This window comes from Anastrepha ludens, chromosome 6 (genome assembly GCF_028408465.1).
Source record: "Anastrepha ludens isolate Willacy chromosome 6, idAnaLude1.1, whole genome shotgun sequence".
NCBI lineage: Eukaryota > Metazoa > Arthropoda > Insecta > Diptera > Tephritidae > Anastrepha > Anastrepha ludens.
In genome coordinates this window covers 76,641,072-76,661,218 of record NC_071502.1, presented here as the reverse complement: position 1 = coordinate 76,661,218, position 20,147 = coordinate 76,641,072, and the positions used below count along the sequence as shown (strand labels likewise).

Below are 20,147 nucleotides of genomic sequence, written 5' to 3'. Positions count from 1 at the left end.
TAGTTTTGCACTTTTTCCCCGGTTAGGGCCTATGAATATGATGAGTAAAGAGCACAAAAATCTATGTATAGGATTGGAAAAATACACGAAGTTTGTCACTTATTTACTGGCTTCTAATCCCACTGTGAAGAATCTGAATTAAAATACAAATATGATATGTGTTTGGTGGGAGTGGAAAGGCATGGTACACTGGGAAATGCTTGAAAAGATTGCCACGGTCAACTAGGAGCTCTACATTGCCCAGATACACCGCGTGTATGGGGCTATTCGACTGAAAAGTCCTGATCGACATGGTCAAACCATACTCCTTCGCGACAACACCAGACCCCATGTTGCACAAGTCGTCAAAACCGCACTCCAAGAGGTCGTATGGGAGGTCCTTCAGCGTCCGCCGTATTCTCCAGACCTTGCACCGACCGATCATACCATCTTTTTCGCTCCCTGTCAAACCATATGAACGATAACAAAGAGGTCCTTTAAAACTGGCTCAACAAACCAGACTAGGCGATTTTTAGCGGAACGGCATCAACAAACTAGTCGAGAGGTGGGAAGAGGTTGTAAACAGCAACGGCGAATATATAATTGATTAACTTATTGATATAATATAATTATTGTTGTTTGTTCAATAATCCAATAACTTATTGATATAATTATTGTTGTTTGTTCAAATAATCCAATACTTATATAGTATTTTTTGTGAGATCCAAATTTCAATAATGTGAAAATGCTAATATCAGGGGTGAACGCAGATAAAAGTTTTAGGGATTCTAACTCTCCTTAATGCTTACGGAGTTTGCAAAAAATACATAAATACAAAAAAAAAAAAAATACAAATATATACAATATACAATACATAATTCATAAAAGTAAACTATACACTTATCTTTCGTTTGGCTTTAAACGTTTTTCGCAGATTAACCACCGATTAATATCATTTTAAAATAAAATTTACTTATACGAGGGTGCCTTTTATATGTCGGGATTTGGCAACCCTGGTGTTGCAATCTGGCAACTGACAGCTGTATCGCAAAGTTTGACATTTTTTGGCTTTTACGTACTCAGAACGTTTTGAAATACCAGCGCTATTTGTGTTGTTTACAGTAACTTAAAAGATTCATCTCGGTCCAAAAATGGAATTAAATCGTGAACATTTTCGTGCTATTATTTTTTACAACTTTCGACGTGGATTAACTCAGCAACTTTGCATGGATGAACTTAATTCATTTTTTGGCGATGAAGCTCCATCAAGGTCCAGTGTTTATCGATGGTATGGTGAATTCAATCGTTCGCGTTGGATCCCACACAATTTGTCAATCGCTCAAAAAAAGGCTCGTGTCGATTGGTCGAAGGAAATGCTCAAAAAATACGATCGCGGGGCTTCGAAACACGTCTATGACATCGTGACAGGTGATGAATCATGGATTTACGCGCATGAGCACGAAATTAAACAGCAGTCGACTGTATAGGTCTTTCAAAATGAGCCAAATCCAACAAAAGTTGTTCGCGCACGAAGCACTTCCAAGCAAATGGTCGCCTGTTTTTTCAGAAAAACTGGACATGTCGCAACCGTACCACTAGAACAACGCAGAACAGTAAATTCTGAGTGGCACACAACCATTTGTTTGCCAGTGGTCTTCCAAGAAATTAGGAAAACCAATCGCCAAAGACGGATCACTCTTCACCAGGACAATGCGAGCTCTCACACATCGGCTCAAACAACTTCATTTTTGAGCACCCAAAACATCGAATTAATGGGTCATCCGCCGTATAGTCCTAACTTGGCACCGAATGACTTCTTTTTATTCCCGTACGTAAAAAACAAACTGAGAGGTCAACGTTTTTCGACACCTGAAGAAGCGGTTGCGGCATTCAGAATGCATGTTTTGGAGGTACCTCATTCAGAGTGGCAAAAGTGCTTCGACAATTGGTTCAAACGCATGCAAAAGTGTATACATAGATCTTCATGGAGAATATTTTGAAAAACAATAAAGTGATTTTCGATGATTAAAATTTGTTTTTGTTCTCTAATCCCGAAATATAAAAGGCACCCCTCGTAATGTCTTGCTTTTGTGCGATTGATAAAGTCTTACGCGTAATATTTGCCATCTCTAAGAAATGATGTTGCGCTTAGAATAAAACTCGACAAACTAAACGAAAACAGTGTGAGAAGCGAAAAATTCAACATGCACAGCGACATTAAGGCGTCATAGCTGTTTGCAAAATGCAACTGTAATTTAACGACAAAAAGTTTCAAATTGCAATACGAATTATAAGAGGTTACGAAAACAAAATTTCAATTTATAAGAGGTTTAATATTCTATGAGTTGTGAAAACGACTACGAATTAACGAGGGGAGCAAAATGTATGGAATTTTTACAAATTAACGAATTTTTTTCAAAGGGATAGATTTTTCTTCGATTTATCGCGATTTTCGATTTAGCGGGTTATCGAGACTCGACTGTAATACTATATGTACATATGTCTTTAAATGCATTTTTTAAATGTGGGAACAAAGATTACCTAAATGGTTTAGTTTTCCTTAACATTCACAGAGGTATAAAAGTACGAACGAAGAAGGCGAAGAAAAGAAGGTGATTAAATATCACAATTCAAGAAAAAACTGAAGAATAGTATTTCACAGAGCTTCTGGTAAATATTGTAATTACAGATATGGTATAAAATTATAAGTGGGTAAGGGTACTGAAGTTGAGAAAGATTTTATTAAATAAAAAAAGTTCATCATCATCATGCACACCACTACAGCTGCGAGGTATTATTTCATCTGGCATCCTGCAAACGTGTCCTAGCCATCGAAAGCGCTGCGATTGAAAAAACCGGACGGCTTTTTCACGTTGTAGGAATACTTCTACCTCGTTATTATATCTGATCTGATCTTTTTCATCTCGTACTGGATCCAGTATTTTTTTTCAATATGCTTAATTGTGTAATTGCATCTGTTTTCAGTGTTCACGTTTCACATCCATATCTGGTCGAATTAGTGTTTTATATATTTTGATTTCCGTTCTTTTACTCAAGAGCTTGCTTTTTAACAGTTTAACGTGGAAAAATATGCTCTGTTTGCAGCCTGCAACGTTTTTGGGTAGCAATCGTTGTACCATCTATTCTACTGAGAAACAGTCCGAAATATTTAATTTGATCCAATTATAAGATCTGGCTCTTTTCTCAACGTGTTAAGTCTTGTGAGGTATTTCGTTTTGCTTTTATTGATCTTTAATCCAAAGAATTTTGCTTTTATTTGGAGTGTATAGAATATTTCTCTTAGAATATTCATATTTCTAACAAGGAAGGCCAGACCATCTGCAAAGCCATATATTTGGAAAATTTTGGTGAATATGGTCTAATGGTCATGGAACATCTTTAATTACATAGTCTAAGATCAGATCGAACACAAGCGTAGACAACGCGTCTCCCTGCCATACTCCCATTTCAACTCTGAATAAATCAGACGCTTTATCTTGTAAGAGAACTTTAGAGTAGGTCCTGTATTCGGTCGGTATTTCTCGTAGGCGTTGCACGTATTCAGTTTTGCCTCTGTCAGTACTATCGAACGCTTTCAGAAAATCTATAAAGAGGGAATGCAGGCACATTGGTACTCGCCTAATATTTACGTATTCAATCTCTGGTGCAGAACTTTCATGAAGATTTCCTGTACTTAATAACGAAATTCCGCGACAATTGTTGCAGTCGCGTCTCCCACCTTTCTTATGCTAGTCTGCCATTCTCTTGGTATAGTCTCAGATTCCCATATATGTTTTGTTGTTCCGTTGATCCATTTTTGATGAGTTTGGCAGTTATTCCATCTTCCCCATTTGCTTTTCCATTTTTGAACTTTTTGCGCGCAAGACAAATTTGATCAATTGAGGGTGGTTCAACCAAAATTTATGCTGATTGAATTGCGCTAGACGGAATGCTGTTGCTCTCAATGCCATCGTTTTTATTATTTAGGAGGTCCTGAAAGTACATATCTTTTCCATCTTGTGAGAACTTTTTCTTCTTCAGATATAGTGTTGCCCTGCACCCTCACATGCGTTTAGTCTAGGTATGTACTCTGACCTTGGGTGTTTTATTTTCGAGTGAAATATTCTAGCGCTACTTGGACCATTTGACTCTATTTGCTGTATTTGTGTTTCCACCAACTTGCTTTTCTTCTTTTGGATAAGTTTTTTACTTTTTTTCCCCTTTCCCTGGCAATGTTCCTTTGTGCGATCGCAAATCCATATCCATCATCAGAAATCCATCAGCAGAAAAAAGTTCTGTTATAAAGTACGAAAATTTCCAGGATCAAACCAATTATTGCTTCAAGAATATGTCTCACTGAAAGGATTGAAATAAGTGGAGCTCGAAATCGGATATAAAGTACTTCTCTTCCTGAATAAATTGGTACGGAAATGTTTGTGCTCGTATCAATAATGTCTCCTTTGTGTACATATTTATACCCATTACTCATATTTATAGTTTTTCGTATTGAATAATGACTCCCTTTTGTTTAGTTAAAATATGTATGCACATACATACATATGTATATCAACATAACATGAAGTTGTGTCCTAAATTATTATTTAGATATTTCTAAACTGTTAAAATTTACGGATCACCTTAATATGTGTACATTGGTACAAAGATTTACTTAAAAACTGCATACATTCGAAATTGGCACTTTTCACAATCGCACACACAATTAAAAAGTTTCTTGTTGAAAATTCAGCCAACCGTAAAGGAATACACCATAAAACGAGTTTCAATGCCTATACATATAAGCTCACCAAAAATAAAAAACTAAGCACGCTAACAATAGTGGGAACTCACCGAAGATGGGAATGTGCTGTAACTTGAATAGCACTGTGCCAGAATAGGTTAACTTTAAATACTAACAAAAAACTATCCAAGTAAATGATACACAAAATAAAAGTTTGTAATTATCCGATCTACGGTATAATTGTGTTTGTGTCTAAAGGGGCGAGGGTCCTAGTTAAAGGGTTGTACTAAAACATTTGGTACAAGAGTTTTAACGATTCCACGTGGACTTGATAGTTTCCAAAGTAGTTTCAGCCGAAATCACAACTAATCTTAAGGCACGCAAATCGTTGTCAAATGTCATATCGCGAGATCTCTTCAATTATTATACTTTGCACCAAAATAATTATGAATTATAATTTATTTTACATTTACTAATGTTTACTGAATTACAAAAAATGTCAGCATATAGAAGTATATGAGAAGTATGGCATATTGGCCCCTTCTTTTATTTACATACTTGCCCTTAAAACGGTTTTGCATAAATATCATATATCACTACTTGTTGCAGCAGCGTCGTAAATAGTTTGACGAATACTGAATATTCGGGAAACGACTGGACACAATACCGAAGGAATGAGATACTAAAAAACATGAATGCCAGATGACGAGATAGAAATTGCCAGAAAATGCGTATTCAGTTTTACACGTGTCAACGTAAAGAAAAGTGATAAGCATTCAAAGTAAATAAAGCAAACAAGTTATGTCGCCATTAGTTTATTTTTTGTTTAGCAATCCACTAATCGAACTCAGAGAAATTATCAGTAGACGCTTTACTGGAGAAACACGTCACAATTGGTGTCAGAAGTGGGATTGTTGAATAAAGTCTCATGAAACAGGATATTAAAAATGGCAAAGGTGACTGAACTTAAGATTCCGCAACTTAAGAATGAGTTGGAACAGTGTGGCTTATCAACTTCAGGAAACAAAGCAGAGTTTCAAGTACGACAGCGCGAGGTTATGGAATCACAGTAGGTCAATGTATGAATATGTATTCCAGCTGTAAGCTGAGGAATCATCGACTAATGTGGAAGAGGAGGCAGAGCCATCAACAGGTATAGACATGAATGTGATGATGATTACAATATCACAAATTCCGTCGTAAATATCATCATAGATGTCGCAAATGTCATCGCAGTTGTCACAAAAGTCAGCAGAGTTCTCGTCGCAAATTAAGCAGAATACACGGATATCACAGTTGGTAGTACAGAAGGCAGACATGGCGTCCCAACTGGAAATTATTGAGCTTCAAGTAGATGAAATGAAAGCTCGGCTCTGTGAACTACCCTTGTTTCGCCCGAGCATTTTTATCAGTACACAAAATATGTAGAAAAACGGGTTAAGTATTCTGTTGCTCGCGAAAGATTTCTCGAAAGTAGGAGATATAAGTGCACAGATAAGAAATCCAGCGATCCTCAATCAATGAGACCAATTTTTTTGTTTAATACGTTTTGCCTAATGTAAGAATATAATGTTTGTGCATTTCGCTTTGTAAGATTCAAACAAAACGTAAAAAAATAGTTTCCGTTCAATAATAAAATTGAAATTATAAATATTATTATAATATAAATTATAATTAACAATTTTTATTCGATACTTGAATATTCACAATATCTTTTACCGATATTTTCTCAGTACCCGATACTTTGTTCCTATACCAGGAATAAGGAAAAGTATCTGTCCAAAGAGGTATCGAATAATCACTACGAAGGTTGGTATTTTGGTATATGTATTTCCATTGAGATTATCCCATGTTTTATTCTTTATGCTCCATCAAATATACACGTATCTATGTATATGACTTTGCGTGCATATGTTTGTATGTATATACATTTATACGTACCCAGTTGAACTTGAAGTGAAATCTCCCCAAGCTATAAATGAAAGAGTACTCCCTCTGGTATAATTTTGGATCAATAGAAGGAGATTTCTTAATTCTATAATCCAATGTTACTCATTGTGGAGTAAAAGGAGAGATCTCCTCATGCGAAGAAGTAAAGAGAACACCCTTTGAGGGTGTTGGGAAGAATGTGAAATTATTGAAAAAACCCCTTCAGTATTTCGTTTGGGAGCATAATGGTAGTTTTTTCCGTTGCTCGCCCTCCTAGGACAGCAATGTAAAAGCGAGTATAAAAAATAATATGTATGTACTTATTCACAGAAGTGTAGGGGGAGTAATATTGTACACGCAAGGAGTATTCGCGGGTTACTCAAACCATGATCCCTAGTTCATGCGGGTATATAAATGAAATAAAATACGATTCAGAACTAGTAGTAGTAATTCTTTATTTATTTATAAATATTGCATCTTACATTTCAATAATTTATACACTAATTCATTTAAATATATAAATACATAAAGAAAAAAATAATAAATTTGTGGCAATAACAATGTTGTCTGTCACAGCTCAAAAATTAATCAAAAATTAAACTCTGCCATAAGAAAATCTCTGTAGCGAAAGGCTGAGTATATAAAGCAAATTAGTCTTTTCCAATTGTGGCCATTAAGTATATCTATTACTTCTGCTTCATTTAGCTTCGCTGTGTTTAGGTATCTTGTTCTGATCTCCTTCAGTACCCGACATCTTTCTAAGAAGTGCTGCATATCTTCTTCCTCGTTTAAATTACAGAGGGTGCTTATTTTCTGAGCATTTCCATACATAGTTGCATTTAGCTTCAGTAAACCACATCTTGCTTTGAAAATTGTCGTAATGTCAGCTAGTCGCATATCTTCTTTAACATATGATTCCCCTTTTGAGTAGTCTAAATATTTATAAATTCGGGTCGCGCTTGACTGTGCCATGTTCAGATCTTTTGTTCTTCAATAAGAAGTTGCACACAGCGATCTTGCCAGTCTATAGCGGTGATGTTTTCTTCAAACTTCAGATCAAACTCCATTCCCATGTCGTTCAGATGCTTAAGCCAAAACACATTTTTACTTAAGATGCCTTGTGTTAGTTTGTGTGGGAGTCTGTTGCAATTGTATTTATAAATGGTTTTCCTGATATACTTCATGTGTAGCTCTAAAGAATAAATGTGGCTATCTTCTAAATTAGTTTCTAGTGTTATTGCATAAATTGCAGTGAAGTCGGGTAGTTTGAGGATTCCTTTAATAAAGTAACGTTGAAGTTTATTTACTTCATCGAATAAGGCATAACCCCAAACTTGCGCTGCGTAGGTTTGTATCGCTCTGCATACCGTTTGGAACAGATTCCATTTTAATTTTAATGAAATCAATGGTTTCGCTAAAAAATCGTTCCATGTCTAATTAATACTAGCTTTTGCTGAAGTATTTCTGGTTTCTACGTGCTTGCCAAATGCGATGTTGGGGATGAGAATGACACCGAGATATTTATATTCCCCCACCAATTTAATTTCTTCATCATGGTACCACCATTTTTCTGCCTGGGAAAGTCGTCCACCCCTTCTAAAGACCATCATCTCCGATTTATTTGGGTTTACTTCCATATTCTATTCAGCGCAGTATTTCTCCAGGTTATTAATCATGGATTGCAAACCGCAGATCTAGTATTCTCGTAGATATCGATTAACAACTATTAAATAACAGTTTCTTGGAGGTGGGGTTCGACGCACGAACCACAAAATACAAAAAATCTGCTTATAGCCCGCGCTTGACCAGCGGAGACAATGCAGTACAGTACAGTATACGGGGACCTTTGGGAGGCGGCATAAAATTTAAGGTACCTCCATTTGTAAAACAACGTAAAAACCAATGGGCCAAACACTTAATAATAAATATACGCGTAAATTATTATAATAACATAAATTGAGCTTTGTTTATTTACTACTTTTTTAAAAAGACATTTCATGCTTGGACCACTGTACATGATCTCAACAATCAATATTAGGTTACCCTACAAGTTGCCCTACAGTCTATAAATTTATAACGGCTTTTTATTTTGATTTTCTTTTAGGATATTTTTTGCTCCTGCTTATCACAGTTCTCCTACCTCCTTCATTGGCCCAACAGCAAAAGTTTCGTGTTACCCCATACGATCTTCAAGTGCTTGAAGGTGCAGAAGCCATGATGCGATGTGAAGTATCTAATCAAGCAGGTGCTGTGCAATGGACGAAAGATGGGTTTGCCCTTGGCTTCTCAGCCGTTATTCCAGGGTTTAGCCGTTATTCGGTTTTGGGAGACCGAAAGCAAGGCGTATATAACTTACGAATATCGAATGCTTCTATCACAGACGATGCAGAATATCAGTGTCAAGTAGGACCGGCGCGACTTAACTCAGCTATCCGGGCAAACGCAAAGTTAACTGTAATATGTAAGTAAAATGCTTATATTTCTTTGTATTAGCTTATGAAAATATTTACATATATGTACTTTTATATAACTTTTGATTACTTTATGTATTGAAAAATGGCCTAATTTACCTTCAGGTTGCCCTCCCACACACCATAGCCTGTTTTCGTGCTGCCAAACAAAACCAGTGTAAAAAGGGTTTTAAAACACATTCACAATATTTTTAAGATGCTTTATAAAACTTGTTTATATAGAAATGTACATACATTGATGGGCATAACCTTCAATATTACAGTACTATGAGTATGTACATACAGTGTCGGACAAAACATATTGGACTGATACCTATTAGTGAAGCTGTTTCTTTTTACTCTTGCAAATATTATTTTAAAATAAGAGAAAATATCACAGAAATGAAAAGCAACCAGTTGTTATTGTATATATAAAAAAATATTTTCTAAGATACGACTGTATTACATTACATGCGAAAAAAGGCAAACATATACAAATCCAGTGCGACAAAACATATTGGATAAGTAGGCGACCAAAATTACGAAGACTCGAAAATATTGATCGAATTGAAGAAAGATCCAGATAAGTCGGCAGCAAGTATTGTTAAAGAGCTGAACTTTAAGGTAAGCAGCCGAACTGTACAACGCAGAGCATGTGCTGGTGGACCGAACAGTTATAGAGCAGCAAACAAGCCATTTATTTCCACAAAAAATCGGCTAAAGCGGTTGAAATTCGCTCGGGAGCACATTAACTAGTCAGTCAAACGATGGAGAACTATACTTTTTTCTGATGAATCAAATAAATACTCAGACGGAATGAGAAGAGTTCGCCGGCCAAAAAATATTCGTTTAGATCCTCGATACTGCAAAGGTACGGTTAAGCATGGCGGAGATGGTATTATGGTGTGGGGTTGGTGTTGAACCTCTCCATTTAATAGATGGAATTATGGATAGGTTTGTATATCAAAATATACTAGAAAGCGTGATGTTTCCCCTATGCTGAGTGGAATAAGCCACTTTCGTAGTCGTTCCAACGAGATAACGACCCAAAGCACACTTCGAAGTTGGTAGCAAATCGCATAGGCAAAAATCAAAGTGCTCGAGTGGCCAGCACAATCTCCGGACCTCAATCCAATTGAAAACATTTGGGAGATACTCAATAGGAGGATAGACAGGAGTAAATGGGGACAAAAAGAAGCTATTTGAAGCTGTGAAACAAGCCTGGTTGGATATTCCACTCGATGTTATGAACAATCTAATAGCTTCCATGCCAAAAAGATGTAGTGAAGTTATAAAAAAGAATGGTTATGCTATAAAATATTAGTTAATTATTGTTATTCCAATATGTTTTATCGCTCTGAATATCGCATATGTTTTGTTTTTTATGCATATAATTTTATGAAGTAAACTATTTGTTAAGTTTGTTTTTATGCATTCAAGAAATAAATAGTTAGTCTTAATTTTTGGGTATTTAATTTATATTTGAAATGACATTTCACGTTAGAAAAATATAATTACATCGAAGTATGAATGAGTTCAATATGTTTTGTCCGACACTGTATATTCGGAATTTAAGTATTTTCTCAATGTTAAACGCACAGAATCTCTGCTAAGCCAAAATAAGCATAGTTAGTCGTAGCACACTGATTTCCGTTAAAACGGCACACTGTTTAATAGGCAGGCACACCCAAAGGATGGGCATGCAGTTACATTCATGAATTGCAAAAGCTGTCTAAACAGACGAAGCTGTCTAAACAGACGAACAGACGATTTCGCACCTTCTGTGCCACAGTCCTGCTCCTTTCAGACGTAGAGTTGGAATGAGTTGAAAGATTTCAGTACTGTGGAAATCAGGGATCTTCTGCAAGTTTTAAAAAGCTGAAATTAGTTTTAGGAGAGATGAGGAGGAAGTTCCGAACGCGGCATTACAATGGGCATAGTAAAAAACTGCTATAGTGTTTTCGCGAATAATCGTATTTTGAAGTAAATATATACATAAGTATAGGGTGACCAGAAAGCAACGATCGTTTTTCAATTGCTATTTTCCAGCAGCTGTACAATTTACTGATGAAAAAGAAGGTGCATTTTCAATTTTGCGCGGGCTACGTGCGATGCACGAAGAAATGTTCACGCTTTTAGTTTGTTTGGGAGAGGCATAAATAAGACAAGTGTTTTGCGTGTTCGGTGGTTTTCTGTTGACCGCCTGTCAACGAACTGAGGAAGCCATTTGAATTAAGTGGCTATTGCATGCACAGTATTGACATAAATGTACCTTCAAAATAAAACCAGAATCAATATTCGGAGCGTACAAATTTTTATTTTTTTTTAACTATACTCGTTTTTTATAATCAGCCATTTTTAAATTGAATAGGGTTTTACGAGCTTCTGGAAGAAACGTACAAGCATTGCCCCTTCCAAAATATTAAAATTGTCGGATAACAGTCGCTAAATACTGCCCTCACGACAACAACTCCGACAAAGGAGGTATGGCAGTGAGCCATACCAGACAGTAGCTCGAAGTATTCAAAAGTTAGTTGGCTGTCGCCTGGTAAAAAAACGAAAAACAATATTGATCAGCTTGTGATAAATGGAAGATACGCCCCGAGCATACTTGACGTACGTGCATACAAACATTAAGTCCAAGGAGTAGACATCACCATATGCTTGCAGGCAAACTGTGTCTGCGTTACTTTCATTCACGAAAACTCTTCGTGTGTTTCCAGGAGGTGCTCCGTCTTGGCCTCGTTCACCACCACACCTATTCGCTCTGGTTTTACCCAACTTAGAAAAGCAGATCTAACGGAGAGTTGTTAAAGTTGTTGATATTTATATCATCGCCATACACCAGAAATGGCCCACTTGTATAGAAAATCGTGTGGTATCACCGAGGATTCCAAGATATCTTAGATATATAAGAAATATAAGAAACTCCTTTTAATGGTGTTGAAAATGGCTTTAAAATCGAAGTATTCACCTTCTCTGTGACATCCACTGGTGTGAGAAGTGTTCCATCCATAACATGCTTTGGATGTCAGTTACCAGATCGCCGCTTTGTTCCTACAGGAGATCTTCCCAGTCTAGAAACCTTCTGTAGGCCGCCGATCCCACACGGCTCGAGTTGCACTTGATCGCAGTATATATATTTTTTCTGCGACACATTTTCCCAGTGGATTTTTCGGACTCGCGAAAAATTGAATATCTTCTTCGACGGCAATGCGCTCCTACCGGATTGTTCTGCAGCGCATCTGTAAGCCGAAGTTAAAGTCCTGTGGAAAATCAGGTGGCTGTCTGTTGTGATTCCAGTTCTTCTTCGTATATTACTGCACAGAGGTTTGCGCGAATCTTGGCTATAACAACCACTCTAGGTGTTGGATTTTTATGCTGGAATCTGGTGTTACAGATACCTCGATTGAAATCAGTTCTTTCGAATTATATTTATCCCGTATCACGTATCAATTTTCAGAAACAAAAGTTCTCGGTTCGAGAATGGTGCTATGAAACAGGAGCAAACTCTAAATGGTAAATCACGACCAGCAAAGGAACTATTTCAACAATTTGTTTAGTAAACGTATTCCAAGCATATTGTGCTTTGTCATAAAAGACGTTTTTATAATTGAGAGCCTATTTTTAGAGATTTTTTCTCTTTGTTATCGGTTTTTAAATCAGGTATCCAGAATTTTAATAATTTTACTACGTTAACAGCAACTTTTTACTGCTATTTTACAATTCTCATTCATTCCCTTAACATTTTGCAAAGACTAGCTAAGAATCTTGGTTGACTAGAGCTACATTGAGTCTACTTATATGGAATTTTGTTTTTTGAATGAGCTAAAGTTTTAAAAGCAAACAATACAATTTTTATTTATCATTCGATTGCCGAAATTTAATATAAATTTTAAATAATTTTGACACGTAAACTTTAGAAATCCGGACGATTTGTACCATAGAAACCTTAGAATACCTGAGCAATGACCTTGAACAGTGCTTGTCATTAAGATTTCATAAATTTTATGAAAATACGGAAGAAAGGTTACCTCGAATTTGCTATGTTAATATACCGGCAATATGTTTTGCGTTCGATACCTATTTGAATCTTCTCAAAAAAACATCCGTCGTCTAGGTCCACACCCACGTATTGAAGAAGACATTCCACCCAAACACCCTTCGAAGATGTACATACATGTGTGCCACTTAGTACATGCATTTCGGTCGCCGTAGCCGAATGAATTGGTGCGTACCATTCGGTAGTGCCCGAATGTTAAACCCCGGGCATGACACTCCCAATGATAGAACGCGCCTGAACAGACAATGAAAAGGCTCCTCATAAATCTAAATCATGAACTATCTGTCATTCGAAGACGATATAGGTAAAACTGTAGGCCCCTCCATTTGTGGAAAGTCATCAGCATTCACACCACACATAGGAGGAGAAGCTTACCAAAGGCTCAACAACATGTTTTGTGAAAGCATTAAAAGTAATGAAAACAGGGAAATATATTTCACAGAAGGTTTTTTGGACTTCAATGAATAAGAGAGAACTGCTAGCGCTTTGCTTATATTGTTATAATGAAATTTTTCCTGATAGTTTGACCTTTATAGTAATAAGATTAAATAAACTGTTTATCTTAACGCCTAACTCCAAAGGTTGAAGCATATACCTACATAAAATATGGACTGTAAACAAATGTCGCATTTTAGTTTTTCTGTTTCAAAACTAAAATTGTTCGGTCACGTGCATCCGACTCTGATACGGATAACAATAAGGTACAGGCTTAAAATCCAACGAGGAATCACTCTAACAAATGAGAGTGTCGACTGAAATGGCGCTCAGGACCAAATATAACTATAGAGATTAAGAAATATAACCATAGAGATATTTTAAACACTTATGGGGTAAATATTTAATGGTTTTATTAAAAATTTGATTTGTTCTTTCTCTATTTTTAGCTTCACCTTCGTCCATTGAAATACAAGGTTATGCACACAATTCAAAGGTAGAAGTGAGGGAAAATCAGGATTTGTCGTTAAATTGCATTGTAGAGAATGCAAAGCCAGCTGCACAAATAATTTGGTATCGAGGAAACGTGGAATTCAAACAAGGTAATTATAATACTGTTACGAAATTGTAACGTTTTTATCTAAATAAAGCATGTTTCACTAATTTAACTGAATTCGATCATTGGATTATTAAATAAAAGTCATAAACTAATGGCAACACAATTTGCTGTATTTACTTTCAATCGCTTATTTTAGGTTTATATGTTCTCACTCTTAACTCACGACCGAATACCTCTGCTCGTGCACATATATTTCTACATGTGATTAGTAACTAGCGTAATTTCTGGATTTAACAACATGTATCTTCTGGCGATTTTTAACTCGTCTTGTCCTGTCTTGCCATTTGGTGTCAAGGCGAATCCATGTTTTATTGCCAATTGGTTCTGGAATTTTAGTCTTTTGATAAAATACTAATACGAATGTACTCACAAAAGCTGTAGTAAAATGTTTATCAACGTCTACGAACCAAAATTGTCTTTTTCTTGAAGGCGTTATTTATCTTTAGCGGTGCGAAAGTGGGTATGGGTATGGTAAAAGGTGACAGGAATTAAATTCGAATGATTTCATCTACATCTCACAGCTTCCGTGTCCGAGAATCTTCCCACCCTAGTTATTTATCGTGGCCATCTCGCTCTGGTTTCCAATGCAATACAGTTAATTTTCCTAAACTGGTGAATTTATATCTGGTACATTTCTATATTTTTCCCAATTTGAATTTCTGGCGGTCGTCTTCGAACTTCCTTTCAAGGCGTTTAGATCCAGCGCAAACTGAGAGAGTGCGGAGGAAATCTCCCAATGGCAAACCAGATTGCTGTGAGTCACATATAAATCTTCTTGTTTAGTTTTATTGACGAGTATATTATAAAAGGGACAGTCCCCTGATTAGAGTATTCCATATTGCATATTCCTCATTGCTACAGTTCGCTTCGCGTCCTATAAACAGTTTCAGTCTTTCTCTCTAGCAGTGGCTAACCATACTTTGAACTTCGCCTGAGGTAAAGCTGCCGTTGTTTTCCGGAAATTATACCGTCACAAAATGTTTCTGTCTTTCAAATAAAAAAGTAGATTAGTTCCCAACAAAGTACTTTCGTTCTCTCCAGTGGAGAAGCCCTTTCCCATAATCGTAATCAAAACGTGACCCTTAAATATCTTGCTATATTAATTTGCGTCTACACCCGCAAAGGCCCGTGTGGGTAAGGAACAGATTTTTGGTCCTATAATCGAAAAATTCAACCTGCAAGACAAACATCCTTTAATGGTCTGAGGTTGGACAGCTTCGCCAGGGACCGAGACGTGGTAGTCTACATCCCCGGATTCCAGCACAAAAATCCGGAACGACCGGATTTATATCCGGCCACGGACTGTCACTTAAGGCGCATTCCCCGTATATGCACGGGGAATGTTTAGCTGCTACAACAACAACAACAAATCATATATGAAGTTCATAATGACTGGCCTTTATCAGTGTGGCTTCAGACCTGGTTGGAAAATATCACACTCGTTGGAACAATAAGCTATATGAGTTTTACAGAGACATTGATCAGCTAATAAAGATACAGCGGTTCCGCTGGTTAGGTCATATCGTTCGAATGGATGCAAACGCTTCACTATGCCACCCCTGCAGAGGAAGAGGATGTCCTCCTTTGCGATGGAAAGATCAGGTGATGCCCGTTAATACGAGGCAAAAATGACTTGTTAAATTCGGATGAAACTACTTAAGTAGTTATCGTGTAAATCAAGAAGGAGAAGATGCTCATATGAACGCGAAAAGGTTATGATAGATTTCAAAATTTATATTTACTGCGTTCCTTACTTGTAACTAATACTTTTATTTGCCAATTATAAAACTTAGGTTTCTTACTGTTTTTAGGACAACGCGTTGATAAAGTTGAAGAAACTTCTTCAAAGCGATATACTACGAAGTCAACCCTGAACATAAAACCGAATGCTGATGATGACTACACGGAATACACCTGCCAAGCAAAGCACAAAGCATTGCCACCAGACATGCCGATGCGCTCGACTGTTCAACTTTCAGTTCTTTGTAAGTAAATAAGACCTAAAAGTATAAGTAGATATACCGAACGATACCATACATAATTTGAAAATATTTCATCTTTAACCGTTTGAGTGCGATTCGTCGATATAGCGACGATAACTAATTACTCCAAATTTGCGGCGCGTTGCTATAGCGACGATTGCATCACTGTGCATTTGGCGTTCGGCTAGGAACGTGTTGAATATTATTTTGCGATATTTATAAAAAATTTATGTCATATAAAAGTATAAATTAGTTGAGACCGTTAAAAACAATTTTTATTTTTCGTTCAATATCGATATTTTGAAAATAAATTGCGCAAATGTGTAGTATGTAGTGTAAAAGGATCTAAAAATCCAAAGCGTTCCCGGCTAATATGCAACATTTGCAAAAAAGGTGTGCATGGTACATGTGTGGGGAACCACAAATGTGCCAAAATTTGAATAATAATGCCGGAACTTTTTGTAAAAAAAAAAAAAAAATATGATATTAAAAAAATGTAAATAAGTTTTTCTTATAATCATAACTAATAGTTTAGTCTACAAAATAAAAATAAAATTATTGAAATATGTAATTTTTTGTGTTCTCTATGCTTATATTTGTAAAGCCATCATATTTCAGTTTTCTTAGACCAAATTTTGCTTCGCAATTTTCGTATGTATTAAAGAAAATCGCTTAGCACTCAAACGGTTAATAAGCTTTCTTATATTTTTTCTTAATAATTTGATTTGTGTTTCAACTGATTTGTGTCCAATACTCTGCAATTTGTGGTGCAGAGAACGTCAATGTATAAAGTAGTCTCAATGATAGGAACGCATGGAATTTTGAGGGGTACTCGTCTCACGAAGACTTATCACCATAGACACGTTTTTCACCAAAAGTAGCAGCAATCGATTAATTTGACAACTAACCGCCGTAGTCAAATGGGTCGGTGCGTGACTACCATTCGGAGTTCAGAGAGAACGTAGGTTCGAATCTCATCAAAATTAAGAAAAAGTTTTTTCTAATATAATAGCGCTCGCCCCTCGGCAGGCAGTGGCAAATCTCCGAGTGTATATCTGCCATGAAAAAGCTCCTCATAAAAAATATCTGCCGTTCGGAGTCGGCTTAAAACTGTAGGCCCCTCCATTTGTGAAACAACATCAAGACGCACGCAGAAATAGGAGGGGGAGCTCGGCCAAACACCCAGAAAGGGTGTACGCGCCAATTATATATGGTATACATATAATAAAATAATGATTTAAATTTTTTCTACTTACTTTTCATTTCATTTATAAACCCTTCTTTTCGAATTTTTTCACATTTCCTTACCTATTCAATAAAATATATAAATATCATTTAAAAACAAGTATTCTAAATTCAATAATGACTATTAGTATCGTTACTAGAAAGACAAAAATATATATACCTTAGTACTTCTTACGTACATACGTACACTACAGTTTTGTCACGTTTTTTACAAAATTGCGGCACCAAAAACGCCCCCAATTTAATTCACTTCGCTGACATGTGGTTATTATATATTACATTTCGAATTTGGCATCAGAATAATAACTATACAGGGTGGAGCATAAGTAATTCTATAACATGAATGTGCATTTTCTGAAAATGGCGCCTGATGGCATTTTGCTTTGATTTTAATGTTACAGCCATATAGAGATACACACCTGAGGAATGGCGAGTTTTTGTTGCTACTGCTGTGATAAATTTCCTTTCTGTTGCTTAACGTGGCGTTATATTCGTTGCTGTTTTCTTGGCCCTCCTGCACCATGTATATGTAATATAAAAGTTAACACACCCCTTATTAAAAGTAAATAATAAAATTAATTATTCAAATTTCACTTGCTGCATTTTGATATTTTTAAAGTGGGCGGACCTTTGCTCCTTGTTCAGTTAAGAATAAGCTTGTGGGATCAAGGACATCTGAGAGTTTCCTCAATCATCCCAGTGTCGCAATCTTTTGTTTTTTAAAGTATTGCATTGCTATTACATACCCTATGATCAAAAAGTACCGTGAAGGTGATGTTGACTGTTTTCTTCGATTGTCAAAGCGTCGTGCACCATGAGTACCTTCCATCGGGCCAGACAGTCAATAAAAATATTATTTATCCGTTTTGAAGCATTTGAGAGATGCTGTACATCGGAAATGGCCGGAAATGTGGCAAATAATTCTTGGATTTTGCATGATGATAACGCGCCATCGCACCGATCCCAAATTGTGCTGGATTATTTGACCAAATCGTGCAAGCACCGTATTCACCTGATATGGCCCCGCGCGACTTCTTTTTGTTTCCCAAGTTGACGTTACCACTTCGTGGACGGAGATTTCAGTCGAAAGGTTATGGGTGCATGGAGGGCTGGGTTAAACGTTGGGTGCTTCAGACGGGTCATATTTTGAAGAAGCGTTAGTCTGGTTGTTTAACAGCGTGAAGAAAACATGAAGAAATGCAACTGATTACAAAAAGTTATTATTTATTTATCTATTTGTCACAATAAAAAAAGTTATTAACAATTGAAAAATAGTACAGACAATACTTGAATGGTATGCAAAATTTCACGTCATTATCTATTGCAGTTTTGCAGTAATTATATTAATTTTTCAATTTAATCTTGCTTAAAACTTTGATTGTTAATAACAATTGCTAAAATTCGAATTTGCGCGAAATATTTATAGAATAGTATTAACATGACTTTGACTACACAACGAAACATCTTGCACTAAAATCCATAACTTAGTGAAATTTTCGAGGATCACTTGTCATGGCTTTACTCATATATATAATTGGCGCTGACACCCTTTTTGGCTGTTTGGCCGAGCTCTCCTCCAATTTATGGTGTATGTCTTTATATTTTTCCATAAATGGAGGGACAGTTTTAAGCTGACTGTGAACGGCAGATATTTTTTCTGAGGAGCTTTTTCATGGCAGAGATGTGCTCGGAGGTTCGCCATTGCCTGCATTTGCCATTTTGTTGTTTCACGGAGATTCGAACCAACGTACTCCAAATTCCGAATGGTAATCACGCACCAACCCATTCGACTACGGCGGCCGCCTTGCTATTATATAAGCGAACTTTTTTACTACAATTAAGTTCACCTGGTTTAAGCAAACCATAATTTCCAAAATGGTTTCCTGATAGACTGTAGGGTTAGTTGTTTGTTTGAAGACGTTGATTTCTGTTCAATATAGTAGCGTATATAGCATCTTCTTAGAATAATATGGAAATTTTATTTTTAGTGAAACTGGACAACTGATTTTGAAAAAAATCAGCACGTCAGCAAACCCTGAGGTATATCATTTTATAAAGCTACTCTATTAGAGTATCCGGTGTTGAATTGAATTTGAAGAGGTCAAGCCAAGGAGCACCAGAAGATTTGGTGGCTTCTAAAACACTCAGGCTAAAAAGCCCATTGTATTTAAAGCTCTGGAAAGGGGGTAGATAGTCAAGGAGGGAGGGAGGAAAGTATCAGAGAAAGAGATAGGAAAGAGTAGAGACAGAGGTAGAGATAGTTAGTCCTGTGAGAATTTTCCAGATTCTTTGGCAAATCTGTAAATATCCTCCAGTTTTAGAGAACGTATATTACTCATTCCCATGACATCGGAACCCAATACTCGTAGTCGCGCTCTAGCAAAGGCAGGACACTCACAGAGAAAGTGCTCAGTGCTATCCGCCTCCTCCAAGCATGACAGGCATACCGGGTCCACGATGATTGCAATGGTGGTCATATGCTGACCCCATGGGTTGTGTCCTGTAATGATGCCGACCATCAACCGAATGTCTTTCCTTCTAAGTTTTAGTAGAAAGTTTGACAGTTTTCTGTTCGGATTTGTCACAAAACACTTTGCAGTTCTGCAGCGTTCTAGACCGGACCATCGCTCTTTATGTAGATTGCCTACATAATCGTTGATCCAATTCTTGATTCCTGCGGGACTGATTCCGATTATTGGCTCTGGCC

General features: G+C 36.6%; 1 protein-coding gene across 2 annotated transcripts in view; it reads left to right on the top strand.

The window, feature by feature from the left end:
• The window catches only part of LOC128868663 (nephrin), a 104,574-nt gene that overhangs the window by 20,203 nt on the left and 64,224 nt on the right, over window positions 1-20,147 (top strand). For both annotated transcript variants that reach the window (XM_054111003.1, XM_054111002.1), the window contains exons 2-4: window positions 8,751-9,107; window positions 14,044-14,196; window positions 16,025-16,198. In XM_054111003.1, the coding sequence (XP_053966978.1) occupies window positions 8,751-9,107; window positions 14,044-14,196; window positions 16,025-16,198 (684 nt within the window). The remainder of the gene's footprint in view (window positions 1-8,750; window positions 9,108-14,043; window positions 14,197-16,024; window positions 16,199-20,147) is intronic.